Raw genomic sequence first — 23,940 nt, forward strand, 5'->3', positions numbered from 1 at the left:
AAAGCATTTATGACTAAAAACGTGAATTGTATATTAAATTGTTTACATTTAAGTGATTATTAAAATTATTTTTCACAAGTAAAATTAATTTATATTTTTTATAAAAAATAAAATATTACATATCGTTGATTAATTTATTTTAATTTAATTACATAAATTAAATAAGCTAAATATTTAAAATTATAAATATTAAATAATATATAATTAAAATTATATAATTAAATAATAAAAATATTGAAATAATTAATATTTGTTAAAAACATTGAAGAATTTTAATTTTAGGAATATTTTAATATTTTAAAATAAGGAGGAGGGATTATTGAATTTTTAAAAATTAACGGAGTTCATAGTAATACTCTCAGGAAACGTGCCTTTATAACTAGGCACTAGCCGCCCGAAATCACATCCCCCTTCAGCATCAGACGGAGACATACTCAGACTACGCCACCTAGCAATCACCCGCCACTTATGGCGGCCACCTCACCTCTCCAATCCCCACTCAAATTCTTCTCCAATTCCACCACCGGAGCTCCAAAACTATCTTTCCTTCTCCCGGTGAATCCATCTGAAGCCAAATGTTTGACAAACCGGAGTATTTCTATTAGGTGCGACAATCTTCCTCAGAATTCTATTGGGTTTCTCTCGGGCACCGATCTCATTCCTTCTATGCAAAGCTCCCCTCTTTCGCTTTCCTCCTCTGTTTCAATGGCCGCCGCTTCCGGCTCCGATTCTGCCTCCAAGAACGTGAAAAGGGTGTGTCTTTTTTACTGTGACGAGACCAGGGCGTTGGCCGAGCGAATCGCCGCCCAGTCTGACGCCATTGAACTCCGTTCCATCTCCTGGAGGTGATCTTGGCATTTATACTCTTTTTGTATATTGATTAAGTGAAAGTGGAGATAGTTTTTTTGCGTAAATTAGAATTAAATTAATTGCAGGACATTTGATGATGGATTTCCCAACTTGTTTATACCCAATGCACAAGCGATTCGTGGGCAGCACGTAGCTTTTCTGGCCTCGTTTAGTTCTCCTAAAGTGATTTTTGAACAGCTTTCTATAATCTATGCATTGCCCAAATTATTCATTTCTTCTTTCACTCTGGTCCTCCCGTTCTTCCCCACCGGCACCTATGAGCGTATGGAGGATGAAGGAGATGTAGCAACAGCTTTTACTCTCGCCAGGATCTTGTCTAACATTCCTACTTCAAGGGGAGGGCCTACTAGCTTAGTGACTTTTGATATCCATGCCTTGCAGGTTTTTGTCTGAGTGGCTTTTGTGGGTTCTTTCTTAATTGGCTTTTCGTTGCTCTTTTGCCATCCGTTTCTCGACAATTTTCAATAATGTCTATGCTTCGTTTACTTCTGATTTGTTGTATTATAGGAGAGGTTCTACTTTGGTGATAATATTCTACCCTGCTTTGAAAGCGGGATACCTTTGCTTAAGAATCGGCTTCAGCAGCTGCCTGATTCTGATAATGTAAGGTTTTGTTATGGCTGGCAATGTCAAATACTCTGATTTGCTTCTGCCTCGTGTATGCATATTGGTGTTTCTGAGTTTTGTTTTTGGGGTTTTGTTCATGAAAGATTATTGATATGGTGTATGATTTAAAAGTTACCTGGTTTTTTAGTGCCTGGATATTATATTCTGATCGTGAAAATATGCTGCTTTCTTCAATTTTCAGATAGCAATAGCTTTTCCTGATGATGGTGCTTGGAAAAGATTTCACAAGCAGCTGCAGCATTTCCCCACGGTATTGCAATAATTAAATTATATTGTGTATAACAACTGATACTGTACTTTGCCCTAAATTGCAGTAAGCATTCAACATTCAGTCAGATGTTAGTGTAATGTAGATGTTTAACTTTTATGTTCTTCTGTTTGCCTTTGTGCTTTTCTTGTGTATTTTCAATGGTTTACGGAGAGAGATTGAAGGAGGTTTTTTTTGTGAGTTGAGGCTCAAATTCTTATTCATGCCAATTGATTGATATGATTGCACTCTGTCCATTAATGCTATCTCACAAAGTGAGGGCAACCAATATAATATCTCAGTGATGCATGTTTAACTGTCCCTAATTTGGATGTTAGAGGACACTACTCATCCCCTTTTCTCGTTTGTAAGGTTGTTATAGAGGAGAATATGTGTTTAGTTCATTAGACTTACTCTTTATTAATTTTTATTGAGGTATTTAATTAACTTGTATGCGTGCATTTAATATATGCTATCTGATGTTAGTTCTTACATCTCTTCAACTCTTTCACAAGTAATCTCATTACATAATTGCTTTTGTTGTGCATAGGGTTGTAAATAATTCTTACCCCATCAATATGCAGATTGTTTGTGCTAAAGTTCGGGAAGGTAGCCAAAGAATTGTGCGAATCAAAGAGGGGGATCCTCAAGGGAGACATGTTGTCATTGTTGATGATTTGGTTCAGTCAGGTGGCACTCTTGTTGAATGCCAGGTGCCAAACACTTGTACATGATTTCCTTTTCTAGTGATTTTCTCTGGATTTCATATTTAAGATTCTAATTATGCATCTTAAAACTTGTGTGATTCATAGTAGAGTACAAACTGTGATTTAAAGATCATATGGAGAATCATTTACATAATCAAAGTTAAGGAAACCTTGATATTAGTTTTGAATCATGGCTGTTAACTCACTTTGGTTAGAGGGTGGAACGAGGCAATCCTTTTGTGGTTGACCATTTTTAAGTTTGTAGCTGTTGTTCTACCTCCTAGGCCTCAAGGGACAAATCCTTTTTATGTATATTATATGTAGTTTGAATAGAGATGCTTACCAAATTTTCTCGTGTCTGTAGAAAGTATTGGCTAAGCATGGAGCTGCAAAAATAAGTGCCTATGTGACACATGGGATTTTTCCTAATAAATCATGGGAACGCTTTGAATATGATAATGGAGGTATTGCATGCTCTCCAGTTATTATTTGATCGTTGAAGCCTTATTTTTTATTTTCTCTCTTCTTGGCAAGCTTATACATTGAAAGTGAATATGTCATTGCTTGATGATTTTTCTGGGGTCTTGACTCAGTTGGCTTATCTAGTTTCAAATATTATCAACAAAAAGAAAACACAAATTCCTTTGTGGTGTTAACTTAGTTAACTTGTTTCACACCTTCCTCTGGCTTCATCTTATCAGTATCAGGTAAATTTCTGTGGAGAAGTTCTTGAAATATGCCATTATTCTCAAATCTCATAGTATTTATTCTTTATGTTCATGATGCCCATATGAGCCTTTTTTGAGGGCTCAAATCTTGCAATGCCAACCCTTGCTTGTTTTCCATTCCTATTTCCTTCTAAAATACTTTTCCACAATTCTCTTCATCCTACAACATCCCTATCTCATTATCTTCCTTTTCTCCTCTACATTCTGTAGCCAGTATGTTTTTATGTTTGCCTTATGACCTTAGATATCATTGATCGAGTGTAATTGGTTCCAAATACTGGTCAAACTTGGGACTTTTAAATGGAAAATTATAGTCCTCTTTTGGATGTTTGGGAAATAAATGAGTGATCTGAGAGAAGAAAACAGATGCTATGCTGATATGGTAAGTTTCTCCCTCTGGGTGGTGGCACTGGCATGACAGTAACCTAGCAAACAAGGCTTTAGTTTATACTCTTGGCTCTTGCTATGATTAATTAATTGAGAACTTGGACTATATTTTCATTTTATTTTTCAGTGTGGAAATTTCTGACTTAATTTTTGCACTTCATGATATGCATCTTCCTTTTTATCATTACCAAATGGAGGTCATATGCATGAGCAGCCATATCCAGATCATAGTGGAAGAAAATTTTTGGCAAGAATGGGTAGCATTTTTTGTTTTCCATACACAAAATCATGTTACTTTAAAGCCCTTGTCTTATTTTCTTTTTAATTGCATTACTGTGTCCAAAATATTATGTCCTTCAATGTATATATATATATATATTTTTAAAAAAATTAGGCATGTTTAGGATCAAAATTGCTTTCTATTTGTGAATATCTAATACTTTCTTTTCTAACTTTGTTTTTTCTGGCTCTTGTTTTATACAGGCCGTCCAGGGACTGGTCTGTCCTACTTCTGGATTACAGATTCTTGCCCTTTCACAGTGAAAGAGGTGATAAATAAACCACCATTTGAAATTCTTAGCCTTGCCAGTTCCATAGCAGCTGCTCTACAGATTTGATAACTGCTGATCATCATCTTGACGTAATAGACATGCGGTGGGAATTGTTGATAATCGAGGGTGTTTTCTTTTTGTCAGTGTATGTTTTAGGTGATGGTGAGCGAGTTATGAAAATTATGACATTGGAAAGGCATGAAAATGTAAATTCAACTTGTTGGGGTGGGCCGTGGGCCGATTCAGGGTTGGAACCGGCACTTACGGTTCATGACTTGAGAGGGATCTGAATCAGATTGAGGGGACTGGTTCCCTAAAGTTTCAGTTCATGTTTGATTGAAATAATTCAATGATTAAAATAATTAGTTACTTTAATTCAAAGTTCAGATCAAATTAGACCAGCATGTAATTTCAGTCTACAGGTCCAAAAAGATGGACTGTAATTGACCCCGTTTGATTGCGGTTCAAGTTCAATCTGTGGAACCGATGACCGGCTCTGGCTCAAACTAGGCCTTTGCCATCTCTACTTTGGTAAAACCATGTGTCCGAAGTTGATTGTAATGCTGTTTTGCTGTAAAAGCTTTTTTTTTTTTTTTTCAAATAACTCGAACCATCTTTCTGTTTTGTCTTACAAAAAAAAAGGAAGAAGAAATTAGAACATTTGGTTTTGTAAGTTTGTTATAACCCTTTAATCTTTGTAACTTGATTTCAAAATTTGGCTGGGCCGTGTCCAATTGATCATAACTAATTAGAAATTTTGGGTAAGAGAACAAAAAATTATATCATGCGGGGATTTAAGAATTTACTTGGCAAGGCCGCTGGAATTACGGTTTTAATTAAGATGATTAAAAATGATTTAAAATTGTGTTTGATGTGTTTTAATTACAAAAATATTAAAATAACAAAATATTTTTTTATCCAAAATGCAAAACAATTTTCATCCTCAAACCAGGCACTAAATTTAGTTAATGGTTTTATTTTAAATTGGTAACTAGTTAGGCCAGTATCACATTAGCACGTTTTTCCTGGATAAGTGGGGAAGGCAAGAAAAGAATAACTTTCCTATTTCATAGGAATTCAAATAAATAGCTGAAGAAAAATTCAAATACATTCTTACATATTTATGCATTATTCCTATTTCTTTTTAAAAGAGATCTTGTCCAAGTCTGATGACTGATGAAGACGAAAACAGAAAAAACAAATGATATCTTAACAATCAGGTTAACTGCTATCCTAATTTACAAAAATCGAATGGGAAAAGCCTCATACTTATTTCCTTCTCCTCTTTCTTTCTCATCAACGTGCAGAAACATCAAATAATATCAAATTTACAACACCCGTGTATACAAATTCTGATGCAAATTTAAGGAAATAGGCACCAGTTGGGCCTCAGTTACCTAACTCTGTGAGAGATCTTTATGTAATTTAATAGCCTTTTAAGAGCCTTACCACTGTCAATGGCCTCTCTGGCTCTGTCTAGGGCTGAGGAGATATCTTCTGCACCATCACATCCCAGCAAGTGATCCACCATTCCAGCGTTGAGAACAATTCGGTCATATGCTGGACCTTTTTCACCACGAAGAGCTGCTAAACCCAGCTCTATATTCTGGGAGACCTGACAGCACAAAGAATGTACTACTTGTAAACCATGCGGCTAGTCAGAAAGAAAGAAGCTACAGAAGGTTGATAATAAGACAAACCGATTGCTTTTAGCCAATTAAGCAGTTGGCCTCCTGCTGGTGAAAAATTGAGATGACCAACCGATTGTCTTATTCAAGACCATAGCAGAACTTGTGCTGACTAGAATATCAGTCTCAAGTGAAAAAAGGCTTAATGGGTACTCATGAGAAACATGAAGAAGACGTAGAAACATAAACACATGAAAATGCAAAAACCACACAAATTGATATACTGTGTTCAATCAATTGGTATTTGGTAACATTAGCGTTAAGTTATCCCGAATATTCCAGTTCATAACTATGCTCATAGTTTATGGACTATTAGCAGTTCACAGAAACATAACTAGTTGGAAGCAAAGAGAAGTGCAAGAAGGTTCTACTCCTGAAAAGAGAATGACCACCAAACTAATATGTTATAATCATAGCAAGCTTGTGGATATTTCTTTCCCTTCCGTTGTTTTGCTATTTTCATGCATACAGCTTCTATGAAAGTGTTACAACCCTTTTCTTTGTGGTGGTCTTCGAAAAAAGATTATTATTGACTAGAGAATGAACAAATCCAAATTAGTCATATTTGGTGAAGAGTTTTCAGTCTTTTGAACTGTCCAATTAAGAAGTAAGGTGTAGAAGGATACAATATTTAAACAATATGTTATTGGATTTGTAGCAAAGCTGCCACAAAGAAAATTTAGAAGAGAGAAAAGAAAAGAAAGCAAAGCCATACAGGTGTTTAGAAGATTACCGATCTATCAGTTCTTGGTGTATCAGTGGGTTGAAAGCCATAGTCCTTGGCATTAACCTCAATATTGAAACTTTCACATGACACCCCTGAAATACCAAGAGTTGATGCTTCAGTTATGAGGCTATAAGATTGGGGGAAAGAAATATACTGGTTAATATGTGAGAATAAACTATCAATCATGACCTTGGTCACTTGCATATTGGAAATTAACCAATTAGATCCTCATATGAGACTCAAAGTATAAACATTCCAAAGGAAACAAGACATATGGCTAAAGGAGGCAAACCATCAAGTTCATAAGCAGATGCCATGCTCAATGAACGAAACCCTGAACAATAGTTCACAGGGAGTCCTTTTGATGCATTTGCAGAACGCAATCTTGTTGTCATTGAGAGGGCCCCCTCCTCACCCTAAATTATCAGCAAGGTCAGATAATCAATTTAGTTGCTTTGATCAACAAGTTCCAAACTCAAAAAGTTAAAATTACTGGGTTAATGCAAACCATCTTGAAAACCATATTCCAGGTTTTCAAATTAAAAGATTCTCTCAAGACACATCCATTTAAAAATTAATATCTGGGGAACTTCAGAGCTTAATGACAGACAAAAAAATGCTGAGTTCAAACCTTCACCACCAAACCGGAATTAACACCTCTTCTTTTCATGAGCATTAAAAGAGGCTCCTCATAAGCTTCATGATAAAATCCAGCAACCATTGCTTCCTTTCCCCGAGCCTGTTGGAAAACAACAAGTTTATATTAGCTTGTGTAGCATTTAAAATTACATGATAATCCAAAGATCAGCCTTATCCAGGCTATAGTCACCGAGGGTAGAGATAGGCGTGATGTATATAAATGCAGAGTAATTACTAACTAAATCAGAGATAAAAATCTCTCACAACCATATGCATCAAGTCACAAGATCTCAATGTTTTCAAGGACAGTCTTTTCTGAATTATTTTGCTTTAGTGTCATTCTTTAACATCACATCACAATATTTTTCCACGTAGACCAAGATTTAATGGCATATGCTGCTATTGTTTTCTTTTTCTCCATTCATTTCTCGTTACCAGATGGCATAATTCTTAAATAGGAAATAAGGAGAACCTAGATGCAAGAACTATCAGACAAACTAATCAATGGAACATGTGGCTCACCCTCACAAATTGTTGAACCTTTTCAGTTGTAGCTAGTGGGGGACGTTTCTTTATGTGCTCCCTCAACCCAATCAATGAATATCTGAAAATAAAATGATCAAAATAATATCACAACTTTCATGTCCCTTGATTCACTTTCTGGAGACATGGTTACAAAATTTTTAATGCCAAAAAAGATTGAAATGCTTAAAATTAAGCCAAGTTGCACAGTTATTTTCTAAATTACTTAAAACATTTTGAATGTGAAGAAAAAAAATCAGAGACAGCAAGAATTGTGCACACAGTGGGACAACTCCATGAAAAAAGAAGCAGAGAGAAAAGCAAGAAATAGATATATGTGGTTGGATTTCATACAGAGATGGGGAAGCTTCACGCTGACTTATGTAGGCAAAACCAACCTCATCATCCTGAAAGAACAGTCATAAAAGTTAAACAGGGCAAGGAGAAACAATATGCAGATACAATTTAGAATGTGACAAACACCTCAAGAAGTCCTTTAGCCTGCAAAGGGGTCAAGCTCGTATTTGCTCCCATAAACTTCAGCATTTGTTCCTCAGTTACACCCCCCTAAAGAAATACAGGACCAGAAAGACAATATTATATCAGAAATTCTACGAGTCCTGCAATATATGAGAATAGATGTTACTGCAATTTCTCTTTCAAACCACAAAAATTTTGAAATTTAAGGTTCTGCTTCTTAGCAGGCAAGACTATGCCAACTTAGGAAACTAAACCATACTATCATTGTGTAGTTATCAGGTGGAAGGAGATAACAGTTGTAAGCTAAAATTCAAAATATCAATTGAATTCTGCTCTTGTCCCACCACTTTGTACCAAACAACATGGTGATACAATATTTATACATCTTCTGAACCCCAGAAAGTAAATATATTAATACATGTTAGCTCCATGCTGACAATTCACAGGTGGATAAAGATTTATGGAATATAAAAGGATGCAAAGTTTGGATTAAAAATTAAATAGTAAAAGTTAGGACAAAGCATTTTCATATGAGTATCTACTTTCAATGGAAACTTTTCATCATCAATGAAAAACAGAATAGGATAGGGGCTATAAAGATAACACGCAGAGGGCTGAGGCTAACCTTAGGCGGCATCCATTCCACACCGTGAAGCAATGATGATTCGCCATAACAGGACCTAACCGCAGCAACAAACAAAGTGCTCCTAAAGAAACGCGTGTTTCCATCATAAGGTTCACCATAATGAGTCAATGAGCTTACATCAGCAACAGGCGGTGGACCTAAAGGCCAACTGATAATTGAATTATGCAGAACTATATACACTGATAAAAACTACTCAATCACTCATATAATACAGCATCAAATAACCATTTAAGCATCAAGCGCTTACCAAGTTCACCATCAAATGCAAGACAGTACGCCTTCAATTCTCGATCAGTTTCCCTGTTCATACGTTGGCCAATAAAAAATGCTGAAAGCAATGATTCACCGACTCCAGAGCATTCATTATCTCCAACTTTCAAGGGAAGAACATCTCTTAAAACACCTTGGACCTCCTCATATCCAAGGTGAGCACCAGCCAAGATCTCTCTAAGGGCACCAACCAATCTCATTTCGCTTGTATGATTACCAACATATTGAGGACCAACTGAACTCCCAATTCCCATAATCGAGCCTTCGGGATCCGCAATAAAGATAACATCAGGCGGTAGAGCTCGAACTAACAGAGGCCAAAAATTATTCATTGCCCGCTTTTCCCCTTCACTCCATTGAGTTGCTTCCGGAAATGCATTTGCACGTATTGTCATTGCCGCGAAAAAGGCCCCCAGCTGCGCTTTCGAAACTTCCTCCTCATCTTTAATCTCTCCTCTAACTAACAATACAGAGAAGAATTTTGGGTTTCAATGGCCTAAAAACAAAATTCTAGAAATTTTTAGTACAGTAACCTCACCTGATCTTAAAATGGTGTCCAAAACTTTAAAGGCTTGATCTTCATTAAGCGGCCTGGTCTGTGTAGGTCCAGTGCAAACCCTAGCTTGTGCTTCCAGCACCGTCTTATTGGGTTTCGGGAAGTTAGAACTGCGATACGAAGAAGAAACCGACGGATTCTTAATATCAGATTCCGGAATCCCCAGCTGATCAATAGTCGCCGAGTCGAGCGCAGCTGTAACGGTCAAACAGCATTTCCTACGAATCCAAAGGTCTGGAATGAATCGAAGAGAAGCATGGAGTTTGGGACGGGTGATATTCCGTTGATTGATGATGTGGATTGAGAGAGGAGGTTCTGGATTGAGCAGAGCTTTCATGGCGATGCGAAATGGAAGGGCGTAGACTCTGTTGCTTGCTTAGTTTCCTTTGGTGCTGGTCATGAAGCTAACATACAAGGATGCAAAAAATAAAATAAAATAAAATAAAATATAGGATCTGAGCCTATAAGTATAATAATAAAAATAATTAATAATATAAAAACAAGGTGATAACTGTTTGTCAACGGCTGTGGCAAAATGCGTATAAGCTGTTAGTTGATAGTCCCAAGAAAATAGTTGGACGTATAGAAGCTTGAGATTTGGATGAGCACAATGGTGATTTACATTCAGACAAGAGACCTCAGTCTTTCAAATGTAAATTTGTCACCTGTGGGTTTATTTTTCTGAAATTTGCATACCCATCTTCAAACCTAATTATTTTCTGTTGCATTGCTTTTTATTGTTATGTCTTTTTCCCGTTAGGTAGGTAGAAGGGAGGAGTCGGTGACGAATCCAACACATGTTCAAGATGCATACTTTGTCGCTACAACTAAATAAGGGTGGCCTCTCTCTTTTATATGATTTTTACAAAAAATTATTTGAATTAATTTTTATAAAATAAATTATTTCAAACGATGAGTACGATTACAAACGGCACACATCTCAAGTTTCTGATTGTATATGACGAGCCAACCCTTTGGGTCAGAAAATGTATAAATAACAAAATTTAAAGCCAGAATTTGTAACTCACAGCCCAAAAGTTTGCTAAAGTTTGCTAAGAAAAAAGGTACAGACAGAAAATTACAATCTTCAAGGAGAAGATGCCTACCACAAAAATCATAAATAAATAACAGATGGAAATATTACATGTATGGAAAACTAAAAAAAAACCCACATACAAAAATCTAGTCAAGAAGCTAACAATGAACCTAAGAGATGTCAAATTTCTCATGGCTGGAGGAGGCACCTCTCCTAAATTTTATTCTTCCATTTGTATGATTCACTTTTCAGTTAAAGAAATTAAATGAATTATGTTAAAATCATGTAATATTTATATTTTTCTTAAATTAAAAAAATTAAAAATTTTATTTTAATTAAGAGAATTATTAAAAAATTCAATTAAATTAAATTTTTATGAAATTCTTGATTTCAAATAAAAAATATTTAAAAATAAGATAAGCCACAGGAGCAAAAGCCAAGCATATAATTAGAAAATATATTTTATTGAATAAAAAAAAATATTGAGTATTTTTTTTTCAACTGCTCTAAATACTAGAAAATCCTGTAAACTAAGAAAGTTAACCAATTAAAAGAAGCATTGAAACCTAAGAAGAAACTTAAAGAAAAAGCAGCAAATGGAGCTACTTTTGTTTTTGTTGAAAATCAACCTATTTCAGTCCTCATAAGCTATCAGCTAAAAACTAAAGAACACTTGGTTGAATGCAAGATTGACACAAATAATTCAATCTCCTTATGTTATAAAACAAAATCAATAAGTCTGGGGAATGCCACGTGGGCCTCCCCAACTAATGCTTAGATGAATAATCAGTATTCGTAAAATTACAGATGATGAATTGTTGAAATCAAGGCTGCAATGGAAGAATCAAAGAGAATAATGCTGTATTCTGGCGGTTCCAACAAGAAGATAAATTTTACCAAGTCACTATCAGCTTCTCTAGTAATTTCTCAATTGCCACATCCCTTCCGACTATTCCTTCAATCCTTATTAATTTCGCTTGTCAATCAAAATCTAATATCTCTGCAACTATGGCTTCCCATAATCTCTTTCCTTGTCTCCTCCCTTTACTGGCAACACTACTGACACAAGCTTTTGCTGCTGATTTTATGTACCCTTTCAACTGCTCTGCAACCATAAAAACTTGTGATGCTTCACTCTATCATATCAACAAAGGTCTCCAGCTTGAACAAGTTGCCTCTTTTTACAATGTAAACATAACCCAGATCAGCCCCATCTTCCGTGGAGACGAACAAGATTATTTTGTAAGTGTCCCTTGTTCTTGCCAGGACATCAATGGCACCATAGCTTACTTCTATGATGCATCCTATCTAGTCCAACAAAACGACACGTTTAGGAACGTTTCGGATCTGATTTATAGCGGGCAAGCTTGGAATGATGGAGACGAAGAAGGAAGATTTATTACAGGAAATCTTGTTCCTATGCATCTCTTGTGTGGGTGCGTAGACAGCGAATCGCAAGTTGTGGGAACGTACACTGTTCAGCAGAATGATACAATTTCAGACATTGCCAGTAGACTATCATCTACTGTGAGTGGCATACTGAGCTTGAATAGTGCTCTGATTCAAGACCCAAGTTTCCTGGTTGTAGGCTGGGTGTTGTTTGTGCCCATGAAGCAAATTGACAACGGTGCACCAGCCCCGAGGTAAGTATTGGACGAACATTCCAACTCCTAGAACTGTATGTTAACCGTTATATGGACTGTATTCACGTGGAACTCTTGTGAAAATTATAATAGGCCCATATAAAATTACAATGCTCTTTTTAATGAATATTTTTTAAAAATTTTTTAAAATATAATTATTTATTTTTAAATTTTTGTGTTTGTTAAAATTAATATTGTAAATATTTATTTTTTAAAATTTTTGTGAGAATTAATTTTGAATTAAAAGTAAATTTTATCAAAATTATTAATATTTTGTAAGAAATGATTTTATTTAAAATTATTTCTTTTATCCTTTGCTTTTTATTTTAAATTTAGATTTATTATATATTTTTTAATTAATAATCACTCTTTAAAAAAATTTAATATTGATTATTAATATTTAATGTATTTATAATTAATATTAAAAAATTTATTATATTATTTTATTAATTTAAAAGAATCTTAATTTATATTTTTAATGATAAAAAATTATGCAAAATTTAGATTTTAAATATTATGAAAATATTAATAATGATTTTTCAATCAACGTGATAAAAATATTTTATAAAAATAAATAATTATATTTAATATAAAAATAATAAGAAGGATGAATAAATTTAATTAATTTAAATTTATTATTAATTTATTTAGTATAAAAGAATTTAATTGAATTTTATTATATTTAAATTAATTTGATGTAAATAAATTTTTTATAAATAAAAATAAATTAAATTTTATTAATAAAATTTAATTTTTTTTCTTACAAAAAATCATAATAAACAAGGGCCGTATATTTACACTATAATTCATGCAAATCCAGTGTAGGAAAAACTGCTATCTTAGTTTTTAATTAATTTGTTGTAGTGTAATTTGGTGACTCTGATCTATGTGTAGAAAGTTGTTGACATTTATGAGCACACATTTGCAGCCCTTCTCCATACATGAATTAGAAAAATCATTCGATGATTGGATCGAAAGCGAAGACGAAGAAGAAGGTTTGTCTTTGCCATGCGGGCACGTGTGATAACCTTAGCAACTTTGTGCAAACCAGAGGAGATGGCATAATGGAAGAACCAAATCAAGCACTGCTGGTAGTTTGAAGCTGATTTGATTCAGTTGTCCACCAGCTTATAGAGAAAAGGGTTTTTGTATTATTTACTGAACGTATTACAAAAACTTATATAATGTCTCTAACTAAATACAATATAAGTATACAGTTATAACTCAAATACTAAAAATAAGTATACAGCTATAACTCAAATACTAAAAATAGATAAAACTGTTATAGTTAGTCTTTATCCTTAATATCTACAACTAACTAAATACAAGATAAGTATACAACTATAACTCAAATACTTAAAAATAAATAAAACTGTTATAGTTAGTCTTTATCCTTAATACGCCCCCGCAAGATTGAGGCGCCATTGGAGACTCCAATCTTGGTTCTAAAGTAACAAAACTGAGTTCTTCCCAAAGCCTTTGTAAGCACATCAGCAACTTGATCTTTTGAACTTATGTGAAGAACCCTTAACTGTCCAGCATTAATTTTCTCGCGAACAAAATGGTAATCCAGTGCAAGATGCTTCATCCTAGTATGATAAATTGGATTGGCGCAGAAGTAAGTCGCACCAAGATTATCACAATGAAGGACTGGTGGTTGTGATATTGGTGCTCCCAAATCTTGTAATAAACTTTGAACCCAAAATACCTCTGCTGCAGCATTGGCTAAGGCTTTGTACTCAGCCTCTGTAGAAGATCGTGAGACAGTCTTTTGCCGACTAGATTTCCAAGAGATAATATTAGAACCAAGATATAGAACATAAGCAGTTGTAGACCTCCCATTATCAAGGGCACCACCCCAATCAGAATCAGAGAAGGCAGACAGAGTATGAGTGGAATTTCGATTGAGAAATAAGCCATAATGTATGGTTCCTTTGAGATATCGCAAAACACGTTTCAGTGCTTGAAGATGAGTTTGCGTCGGTGCATGCATAAACTGTGACAGCCGATTCACTGCAAAAGAAACATCAGGATGCGTAATTGCCAAATATTGAAGAGATCCAACAATTTGGCGATATACGGTGGAATCAGTCGAACTAGAACCATCATTTAAGATCAGCTTGTCTCCTGTAGACATAGGAGTATTCACCTCTTTACCTCCAGCCATATCAAATCGGTCTAACAAATTAGCAATATGTCGATGTTGTGAAAGAAATAATCCTGCAGCTGTAGAAATTACTTCAACCCCCAAAAAATGATTTAATATTCCCAAATCTTTGATAGAGAACTGAGCAGAGAGCTTCTGTACACAGGTATTCAGAAAATGATTGTTATTACCTGTAAGTACAATATCATCAACATATACCAGAAAATATGCAGTAATCCCATTGGAGGAAAAAATAAACAAGGACGCATCAGCATTTGATTTGCGAAAACCAAGTTTGAGCAAAAAAGAAGTAAGTTCAAGATACCAAGCTCGTGGAGCCTGTTTCAAACCATAAAGAGACTTCTTCAGTTTGCAAACATAATCAGAAAACTCAGGTTGCACATATCCTGGAGGTTGCTGCATGTAGACATCTTCATAAAGTGTGCCATGTAAAAAGGCATTATTTACATCCAATTGCCTTAACTGCCATCCTTTAGAAATTGCAAGAGTAAGAACTACCCGAATTGTGACCGGTTTTGTAACCGGACTAAATGTATCAAAATAATCACGCCCAGGTTCCTGAAGAAATCCTTTGGCAACCAAACGTGCCTTGTACTTATCAATAGTACCATCCGGTTTACGCTTAATCCGAAACACCCATTTGCAACTAATAAGATGATGTTTGTCTCTCGGAACCAGTTCCCAAGTTTTATTTTGCAAAAGAGCATTGTACTCTGAATCCATCGCCTGTCGCCAAAGTGAACTTGCCAGAGTTTGTTTAACTGTTCTTAGCTCGAGTGTATCCTGTAAAGGATATTTAGTTGTAAGATTAACAAAGGAAGAATTAAAATACTTTGAGTTAGGCTTCCTTTGTCTCTGCTGCCGTTGTACAGGAGCTGGAACTGAGTCTTGTGAAACAATCGGTAGTGGCAAATCTAAATCATCAGTAGAAGATTCAGTCATCAAAGGTTCAACTTGTTGAGTCTCAGTACTAATTAATGGCATGGCAGATTGATCAGATTCTGCTGATAATGCTGTAATAGATTCTGAACCAGTACTCGAAACCAACAAATCAGAATCACTTGGAATAGAAATTGCCAATGGAACCGAAGCAACTGCAGTTGGTGCAACAGGTGATGAATTTTGTTGTTGTGCCGAACCTGTACAAGAAGCATCTCGAAAATAATCTGTAAATTGATGAGAACTAGTGCAAGTTTCAGATGGAAAAATATGCTCAACAAATTGAACATGACGAGACAAATACAAACGATTAGCCTTTGGATCATAACATTTATATGCAGATTGAGTTGGAGAATATCCAAGAAAAATACAAGGCAATGATAAATTCTTAGAGTAAGCTGGAATTTGCACAAAACCAGTATGTGATACAGCAAGCGTTTTACCATCACCAAGTTGTACTTCCTCAGGACCTCCATAGTCAGAATAGCTTTGCAAAGAAGCTGGATTCGACACAACATGATGAGAAGCTCCGCTATCAAATAACCATTGTTGTGGAGAAGAAGCAGCCATAGCAGAAGTAACATTAACTGCAGGTATCGGTGCTAAAGAATGAGAGGTATCAGTCTTCAAAGACATATTATTCTCCTTAAGAAAGCGAGCCAATTTGCGACATTCAGCAGTAGTATGCCCAGTATATTCACAAAATTGACATACCACATCAGGTCGATAAGAACCTCGACCTCGACCACCAGAGTAAGAACCACGACCACCACGTCGATTTCCAGAATAATTGTAGTTTTGTGGAGATCGATTATAATTGCCATTCTGATTTTGTGAACGCCCTCTAGAACGTTGAGTGTAATTGACAGTAGCAATCACTGTGACGTAGCTGAAACAGTTGTGGAATCTTTTTCTTGTAAGGATCGTTCATGATCAGTAAGTTTTTCAAAGAGATCAGAAAAGGTTATTGGGGTTTCACGAACTTTTAACGCAGCAACTATGGGACTGTAATCATCTCCCAATCGCGTGATAATATAAACAATTAAATCATCATCACTCACCGGATTCTGGGTAAGAGCAAGCTCATCTGCAATAGCCCTCATCTCATTGAGAAAAACAGCAATCGGTTTGGTTCCCTTAGAGTTCTGTGCTAATTTAGTCTTTAAGGACAAAATTCTAGAACGAGAAACATTAGCAAAACTCTGGTGAAGCCGATCCCATGCTTCTTTGGCAGTATTGGCTGAAGAAATCAAGGGTTGAATAGTATCGGAACAACTTCCTAAAAGAGCACTGATCAAGATTTGATCTTGTCGAAACCATAAGGCGAAAGCTGGGTTGGCTGTTTTGTCTTTTTCAGAAAGAAATTGTGATGGTGCAACCCGTGAACCATCAATAAAATCAAGTAAATCAAGACCAATTAAGGTTGATTGGATCTGTTTTCTCCAAACAGGAAAATTCTCCTGAGTAAGTTTAATAGGAAAATGCGTTGGAGCATTTAATTGAATAATAGTAATAGATGACGAAGCCATTAATTAAAGTTTAGAAAAATTGGATCAGAAAACTCGTGAGAGCAGATTGCGGCTCTGATACCATATAGAGAAAAGGGTTTTTGTATTATTTACTGAACGTATTACAGAAACTTATATAATGTCTCTAACTAAATACAATATAAGTATACAGCTATAACTCAAATACTAAAAATAAGTATACAGCTATAACTCAAATACTAAAAATAAGTATACAGCTATAACTCAAATACTAAAAATAAGTAGGGAAATTTACTTTTTAGTCCCTGAGGTTTAACGTAATTAACACTTATGTCCCTCTATTTTGGCGACCCAACACTTAAGTCCCTCACTTTCTCTTCCGTCCAAATTCGTAGTCCTTCCGTCCATTTAAACCGTTTGGTCAAAGAGTCAAAGGTGAGATGTGATAATTTTTTCCAAAAATGCCCTTCTCTCCATGTGAAATCCCAGAAGAAGAAGAAGAAAGAAGAAGAAGAAAGAAGAAGAAAGAAGAAGAAGAAGAAGAAGAAGAAGAAGAAGAAGAAGAAGAAGAAAGAAGAAGAAGAAGAAAAAAGAAGAAGAAGAAGAAGTTGCAGAAAGGGGAAGAAGAAAAAGAAGAAGAAGAAGAAGAAGAAGAAGAAGAAGAAGGAGGTTAATTTTGTCAATTTATGTGTCCCAAACGGCTATTTTGGACGGAAGGACTACGAAATTGGACAGAAAAGAAAGTGAGGGACTTAAGTGTTGGGTCGCCAAAATAGAGGGACAGAAGTGTTAATTACGTTAAACCTCAGGGACTACAAAGTAATTTTCCCAAATAAGTATACAGCTATAACTCAAATACTAAAAATAGATAAAACTGTTATAGTTAGTCTTTATCTTTAATATCTACAACTAACTAAATACAAGATAAATATACAACTATAACTCAAATACTTAAAAATTGATAAAACTGTTATAGTTAGTCTTTATCCTTAATACAGCTAGCATACTTACTGAATAACACTCTTGTCAATATCTATTATGAATGTATGGATATTATCACTTGCATTATTTCATTTTCCACAAGTGCAAAAATTTCTTGGAAATTGAAAACAACAAAGAATCATGTAAAAACTTCAAATAATAAAGTGATTAATTGAATACTGGTTTGATATTGGAATTCAAATTAGTTTAAACCTTTTATATAACTTAAAACAGATAGTAAAACCAACTAAAAACTTCGCAGGGGGACAGTGAAAGAAAATGACAATTCCATGTGATAGTTGTTAACATTATACATTAATTTATGGGCGGATGATACTTGTAATAGAAAAATAAATAAATAAATCAAATGATTCGTAATTAAACTAAAGTAAACTATATTTATATAGAAAAATATAAAAATAAAATAATACTCATTTTCTAATATATTTAATTTTATTCACATAATTTCTAATTTTTTTACTTATTACTATATATCAAAGTTTACCGTTTATGTTTATCTAATTTTTTATTTAGATTTGACGTATTTAAAAAGAACCGATTCCGTATTCCAATTGATGGACGGTCGAACCGGTTCATCCTGAACCTTTTATATTTTTTCCGGGTTAAGGAAGCGGATCTAACACTACAGTGCAAATCTGCAATCCTTTGGTTCGTTGTTTTGGTTAATATCTCGCATCCTCCATTAGAAACATTCGACGTTTACTCGATCGCAGAGAGCTAGATCACAGATTCTGCTGAACTGTTTCATATCTCTGGAATCCTCACCCTCTACTACTCATGCCTCAAAGGCGCACCACGTCCTTTTCGTTTCCAGTTGAAGATTCCAGATCTGATCCGTGAAATTCATCAGAGACAGAGAAAGATATAGAGAAAGGTAGATTTCAGGTAATGGCTGGGGCAGTTTCTGCTCTGTTTCTCTTAGACATAAAGGGGCGCGTTCTGGTGTGGCGCGACTACCGTGGAGATGTCTCCGCCGTTCAAGCTGAACGCTTCTTTACCAAGCTCATCGAGAAAGAGGTTCTCTTATTTGACCTAATTTCCTTGTATAATCAGGCTCAATTAAGTGAAGATTTTAGCCCCAATTGAGTAATTCTCTTCTTATTATGAGTTTTTTGTGGTTAAAACGGTGTGCTTGTTGGTCGTTTTGGTTTTCCCTCTTAATTGCAGGGAGATCCGCAGTCTCAAGATCCGGTTGTGTACGATAATGGAGTTACTTACATGTTTATACAACACAGTAACGTTTACCTCATGACCGCGTCGAGGCAGAATTGTAATGCTGCTGGTCTGCTCTCCTTTCTCCACCGCGTAGTTGATGTAAGCGCCTGTTGTTGGTAATCCTAGTTTCATGCCTTTTATTATTGTTACTACCAATCCATATCCTTGATTTTATTGAATTACTTGATTCTGCTGATCATGAAATTGTAGGTTTTTAAGCATTATTTCGAAGAATTAGAAGAGGAATCACTTAGAGATAATTTTGTGGTAGTGGTAGGTTGACAATTGAACCTTCAGTTTTATTGATTTTAGTTTGGGTTATTTGAGAGCTTATAGTGGCTTGAGATGGTGATTGCTATGCCTTGTGTTGCTGGCAGTATGAGTTACTTGATGAAATGATGGACTTTGGCTACCCTCAGTACACAGAAGCAAAAATTCTTAGTGAATTTATCAAGACTGATGCCTACAGGATGGAAACTAATCAGAGGCCTCCCATGGCTGTTACAAATGCAGTGTCATGGCGAAGTGAAGGGATACTTTACAAGAAGAATGAAGTATATTTTTTTCCTTTTCCATTTCTTTGAGCTGTTTGTTTGTGTCAAAAGTTGATTGCATTGACATATCTTTAATCCATTCTGTTCAGGTTTTCTTGGATGTCGTGGAGAGTGTTAATATTCTTGTCAATAGCAATGGACAAGTAATTAGGTCAGACGTTGTTGGTGCTCTGAAGATGAGAACTTATTTAAGGTGTGTTGTTCACTGAAATTTAAGAGCTGATCTGTTATCTGGAAGAAGAGATGGCAGGTTGATTTTCATGGCTAATTTGTTGTTTCATGGTCAAATATGCGATTCTTTATCCTAAAATGACTTGCATGTTTTCCTAGTGAAAACTAAATGGGTTATGGTATATTTATAATTCAACTCAGTTTTTATATGCTATCTAGTTGAGTGTGTTGTTGAAATGGCTTTGTATAAACAAAATTTCATTTTGGCAAATTAGTGGTGCTGCCTTTTTTTTCTTTTTCTTTTTTTAAGTTTCCCTTGTATGTTCTTCAAACCAAGGTTTTTGAACCCGGCTCATTTCTCTGAAGTGGTAAATGTAAGAAGGTTAAAGGTTTAAGATTCCACTGGGATAGAATAGTAGTATATAATTGAATAGATGTTATAAAATTATTAACAATAATACTTTATTATAATTAATACTTTATGTAATTTTATAAGTAATTACTAAAATGGAAAGTAATTTTTTTATTGTAGAAAAGATAATAAAATAGAAAACTACTTAATAGTTTAAGTTATCATGTTCATAAAAAAAATATTAATGCCATTAATTACTCTCTCCGTTTCATAATTTTTGTCCACTTTGCCTTTTTACACATATTAAGAAATACAATTTTTTTATTAACTTTCCAATCATACCCATCTTAAATACTTTAAGTTTTATTAAATATTAAGAGATGTTTTGTTAGGTTTCTTGGAAATAAAATAAAATAAAATAAAATTATAATAGTCAATTTATATGTTGCAATAGTCTAAAAAAGTAAAGTGGACAATAATTTTGAGACAATAAAAATATGAAAGATGGACAAAAATTATGGGATAGAGAGAGTATTAAATTATAAGCGAATACAATTATAACTTGTTAGTTTTCTTTGCAATAATTATAAATTGATAGCTATTAGTTTTTACATGTTAGTATAATTAATTTAAATCTATATATATAAAATTAGAACTAACCTATCTGCCTAAAAGATCCTAGATATATAAAAATATAACAGGAGAATCGCAATATCACTTTGCACCTCACTTGGTTAAACATGTGTAGAGCTCTTCTTGCTCTTGTGTTCAAGCATTTCAAGGAGCGCTTTTACAATCTTTTAAATTGAGTAACCAGATTGCTCAGTTCAACACCTGCCAGGTTGTTCAGTTCACCAATTACTCGGCTGATTGATATGGATTTATACTTCTCATGTAAAAATCATGGACTGATAAACTGAACTGTACATGCTCTGGTTTCCATTTAATCCTATCTGATCCAGGTTAACATTTGGTGTCTTCTATGGTTATATGCACCATTACATTAGACCTTATGAAATCATCCAATATCAGTTGTTGACAAAGTGAGATTTACTTAGTATAAAACAAAATAGCAGAAACTGCTTTAACATTCATATGTATATGTATGTTTACTCTTCCAAAGTTAGTGATAGGTAAATGCTTTTTTATGAGATATTCTTAAATGGTTTCGCGTGTAGATTTCTCCATACAACTCATAGGCCATCTTTGGTTGAAAAAGGTGTAAAGTTTCTTTAAGCAAACTTGAATTTTCTGGAAACTCTATGCATCTATTATTATTGTGGAATCAAGTTCATATGTGACAATTTTTCGCTTGTCTACATGGTTTAATACTGCAAAAATTGTTCTTCTGCTCCATAAAATGGGCATTACGTGGTTATAATTATAAGAAAGTGGGAACTTGTGAAGATCTGGAGACAGTCCTAGTAAGGAATATTACGTGAAGTAGCTGTTCTGTCCTATAATATTGGATTATCCATCACTTGATAAGATATTTATATTCTAGAGTTGTACCTGAGCCAGAGTGACATGCAGAAGTGGCAGAAATATAAGCTTTATCTTCTGTTACAACTTTTCTTTTCTTATGAAGTCATCTTTTCATGGTAGAGAATATTAGCTGACAACTATAAGTAGCTTATTTGTTGCAGTGGCATGCCTGAATGCAAGCTTGGCCTCAATGATAGACTGTTATTGGAAGCCCAAGGTCGTGCAACAAAAGGAAAGGCCATTGATTTGGAGGATATCAAATTTCATCAGTATGTAGCCTAATTCTCAGGTCTACTTGATTTGCTGTGATGTTTATAAGTTATCAGTGTAACTGCTGATTTATTCAAGCCATGCAAATTAAGTTATCCATTTTTGGTTTAGGTGTGTGCGTTTGGCCCGCTTTGAGAATGACCGGACTATATCCTTTATACCCCCTGATGGGGCTTTTGATCTGATGACATATAGACTCAGCACTCAGGTGCACCCACAGCTCATATTATCTTTTGTCTTCTATTTCTTTCTCAATCAGTTGCTTCTTTGTATCATTTGTTGAGTCCGATTTTGCCTTCTTTCAGGTTAAGCCTCTGATTTGGGTGGAAGCTCAAGTTGAAAGGCATTCAAGGAGTCGCGTTGAGATGATGGTAAAAGCTAGAAGTCAGTTCAAGGAGCGTAGGTAGTAAATTTTTGGTTAATGTTCTCATTTTGTTCCTTTTAATTCTATTTTTCAGAGCTGTACGTGAGCTGATGTTTTGATTTCTTTTTATTATAAAATGCCACTTAACAGCACTGCAACAAATGTTGAGATTAATTTGCCAGTGCCAACTGATGCTTCCAACCCTAATGTTCGGACATCAATGGGATCTGCATCATATGCACCCGAACATGATGCTTTAATGTGGAAAATTAAATCTTTTCCTGGTGGAAAGGTATGGGTTTGTTTTATGTAATAAAATAACATTTTGAATCACTTCTAATCTTTTAAAGAAATTAATTGTTATTTTTTGCAATTAAAGTTCTGCCTTGATTTTGATTCTATTTGCACTTATTCAGGAGTACATGTTGAGGGCAGAGTTCAATCTTCCAAGCATAACTGCTGAAGAAGGAGCTCCTGATAGAAAGGCTCCAATACGTGTGAAGTTCGAGATACCATATTTTACAGTTTCAGGGATTCAGGTATTGGCTGCATAAACAAAATTGCTTGTCTGTTTATGGTGTTCTGGAACCTTTGAGATTGAAATATAGTTGTAACACTATCATTAATTTGTCACTTGAATATTTTGAATTTTACGTTGTTTGTTATTGGAACTATAGAAGAATTGACAGTTAACTCACTATAACCATTTTGTTATGGATACTGAGTAACTATCTACAAGAGGTCTATGTTTTTAACTGTTCATGTGTGGTGCATTATTCAGGACCATGAAGACAACTAACCTAATTGTAAAACAAACTGGGTAACAAGATTGTCCATTGTCAACTATTCTAGTTACAAATTCTGAGTAACTATTTATGGGAGGTGTACGTGTTTAACTTTTCACATATGGTGCATTATTGGAGAACCCAAAGACATCGTTTGTAATTGTAAACAAACTAGTCAACAAGATATCTATGTGTTCCTGTTGGTAATCATTTTTGAAATTCACTATTTGGTCAAATGTTCTCAGCAATTTATTTTGATTGAGCAAGTTGTAGGTAATTTTAATTCAAGTAAATGTGGGGTTTTGTAGGTTCGGTACCTGAAGATCATTGAGAAAAGTGGCTACCAGGCTCTTCCATGGGTGAGGTATATAACTATGGCTGGCGAGTATGAGCTTAGGCTTATTTAGAACTGCTCCATTGGCATTGTGGAACTGCTAAGTGCCTAAGTTTATCTATGAGGTGGAAAGCAAGAATCCATGTGTTAACAAGGAGCCATAGGAAGTCAGTTTTCCAGGTCTATGGTTCGCCATGGATACCTTTTTATTCTTCATGTCTTCCTACTTCTGGACATTGTTGTATTATCTAATGGCTTGGCTACTCTATGCTAGAAACCTTATTCAGATTCTTGTGCAAATTATACAAAACTTGTGGTATTTCAGATTTTGAATAAAAAGTAGCAGTGCATATAAAGCAGGAGTAGCAGAAAATAAGGGGAATTATTCTTCTGTAAAAAGTGAAAAACAGCAAGGTTTCGCCTATAAAACAGTGGTGCCTATAAAACTCGTGGATCCAGGACAAAAAACAGGTTTCAAATTTGGGTTGGAG

General features: G+C 34.8%; 4 protein-coding genes across 10 annotated transcripts; 3 read left to right on the plus strand and 1 right to left on the minus strand.

Annotated features, from left to right (window-relative positions):
• The first annotated feature begins 384 nt into the window (after positions 1 to 384).
• LOC110627297 (ribose-phosphate pyrophosphokinase 4) lies at positions 385 to 4,492 on the plus strand. Of its 2 annotated transcripts, XM_021773558.2 has the most exons (7): positions 386 to 845; positions 936 to 1,251; positions 1,378 to 1,473; positions 1,679 to 1,747; positions 2,329 to 2,457; positions 2,816 to 2,915; positions 4,050 to 4,492. In XM_021773558.2, exons 1-7 carry the CDS (start codon positions 469 to 471, stop codon positions 4,181 to 4,183), a joined length of 1,221 nt encoding a protein of 406 aa, XP_021629250.1. In that variant the 5' UTR covers positions 386 to 468; the 3' UTR covers positions 4,184 to 4,492. The 2 variants fall into 2 exon arrangements, with proteins under 2 accessions (XP_021629251.1, XP_021629250.1); XM_021773559.2 differs by lacking the exon at positions 2,816 to 2,915 and having other exon boundaries at positions 385 to 845.
• An 816-nt stretch (positions 4,493 to 5,308) lies between these two features.
• On the minus strand, positions 5,309 to 10,086 carry LOC110628282 (anthranilate phosphoribosyltransferase). 6 transcript variants are annotated; one of them, XR_002490033.2, is made up of 11 exons: positions 9,628 to 10,086; positions 9,067 to 9,549; positions 8,799 to 8,956; positions 8,177 to 8,260; positions 8,048 to 8,100; positions 7,694 to 7,775; positions 7,164 to 7,271; positions 6,825 to 6,948; positions 6,539 to 6,624; positions 5,818 to 5,917; positions 5,590 to 5,732 (listed from the first exon to the last, which is right to left on the minus strand). XR_002490033.2 is itself a non-coding variant. In XM_021774874.2 (10 exons), exons 1-10 carry the CDS (start codon positions 9,980 to 9,982, stop codon positions 5,511 to 5,513), a joined length of 1,755 nt encoding a protein of 584 aa, XP_021630566.1. In that variant the 5' UTR covers positions 9,983 to 10,085; the 3' UTR covers positions 5,309 to 5,510. The 6 variants fall into 6 exon arrangements, 4 of the variants coding, with proteins under 4 accessions (XP_021630566.1, XP_043804865.1, XP_021630567.1 ...); XM_021774874.2 differs by lacking the exon at positions 5,818 to 5,917 and having other exon boundaries at positions 5,309 to 5,732; positions 9,628 to 10,085; XR_006348013.1 differs by lacking the exon at positions 6,825 to 6,948.
• Positions 10,087 to 11,434: 1,348 nt separating this feature from the next.
• On the plus strand, positions 11,435 to 13,658 carry LOC122721330. The gene is made up of 2 exons (XM_043948610.1): positions 11,435 to 12,324; positions 13,253 to 13,658. Exons 1-2 carry the CDS (start codon positions 11,690 to 11,692, stop codon positions 13,272 to 13,274), a joined length of 657 nt encoding a protein of 218 aa, XP_043804545.1. The 5' UTR covers positions 11,435 to 11,689; the 3' UTR covers positions 13,275 to 13,658.
• A 4,869-nt stretch (positions 13,659 to 18,527) lies between these two features.
• On the plus strand, positions 18,528 to 23,735 carry LOC110628458 (AP-1 complex subunit mu-2). The gene is made up of 11 exons (XM_021775112.2): positions 18,528 to 18,936; positions 19,087 to 19,233; positions 19,345 to 19,407; positions 19,512 to 19,688; positions 19,778 to 19,881; positions 21,858 to 21,965; positions 22,078 to 22,174; positions 22,272 to 22,369; positions 22,481 to 22,622; positions 22,747 to 22,869; positions 23,424 to 23,735. Exons 1-11 carry the CDS (start codon positions 18,808 to 18,810, stop codon positions 23,520 to 23,522), a joined length of 1,287 nt encoding a protein of 428 aa, XP_021630804.1. The 5' UTR covers positions 18,528 to 18,807; the 3' UTR covers positions 23,523 to 23,735.
• The last annotated feature ends 205 nt before the right edge of the window (positions 23,736 to 23,940 follow it).

The sequence above is a fragment of the Manihot esculenta genome, chromosome 12, assembly GCF_001659605.2.
Source record: "Manihot esculenta cultivar AM560-2 chromosome 12, M.esculenta_v8, whole genome shotgun sequence".
In the NCBI taxonomy this organism is placed as follows: domain Eukaryota; kingdom Viridiplantae; phylum Streptophyta; class Magnoliopsida; order Malpighiales; family Euphorbiaceae; genus Manihot; species Manihot esculenta.

Excerpts from the sequence above, each read along its gene's own strand:
- LOC110628458 (XM_021775112.2), top strand. The coding sequence starts at position 18,808 with ATGGCTGGGGCAGTTTCTGCTCTGTTTCTCTTAGACATAAAGGGGCGC. Across the intron at positions 18,937-19,086 it reads CCAAGCTCATCGAGAAAGAG|GGAGATCCGCAGTCTCAAGA; the intron begins GTTCTCTTATTT and ends TCTTAATTGCAG. Across the intron at positions 19,882-21,857 it reads AAGATGAGAACTTATTTAAG|TGGCATGCCTGAATGCAAGC; the intron begins GTGTGTTGTTCA and ends TATTTGTTGCAG.
- LOC110627297 (XM_021773558.2), top strand. The coding sequence starts at position 469 with ATGGCGGCCACCTCACCTCTCCAATCCCCACTCAAATTCTTCTCCAAT. Across the intron at positions 1,748-2,328 it reads AGCTGCAGCATTTCCCCACG|ATTGTTTGTGCTAAAGTTCG; the intron begins GTATTGCAATAA and ends ATCAATATGCAG. Across the intron at positions 2,458-2,815 it reads GCACTCTTGTTGAATGCCAG|AAAGTATTGGCTAAGCATGG; the intron begins GTGCCAAACACT and ends TCGTGTCTGTAG.
- LOC122721330 (XM_043948610.1), top strand. The coding sequence starts at position 11,690 with ATGGCTTCCCATAATCTCTTTCCTTGTCTCCTCCCTTTACTGGCAACA. Across the intron at positions 12,325-13,252 it reads AACGGTGCACCAGCCCCGAG|CCCTTCTCCATACATGAATT; the intron begins GTAAGTATTGGA and ends ACACATTTGCAG.
- LOC110628282 (XM_021774874.2), bottom strand. The coding sequence starts at position 9,982 with ATGAAAGCTCTGCTCAATCCAGAACCTCCTCTCTCAATCCACATCATC. Across the intron at positions 7,776-8,047 it reads CGTGAAGCTTCCCCATCTCT|ATATTCATTGATTGGGTTGA; the intron begins GTATGAAATCCA and ends TTTTATTTTCAG. Across the intron at positions 7,272-7,693 it reads AGGTTCAACAATTTGTGAGG|GCTCGGGGAAAGGAAGCAAT; the intron begins GTGAGCCACATG and ends GTTTTCCAACAG.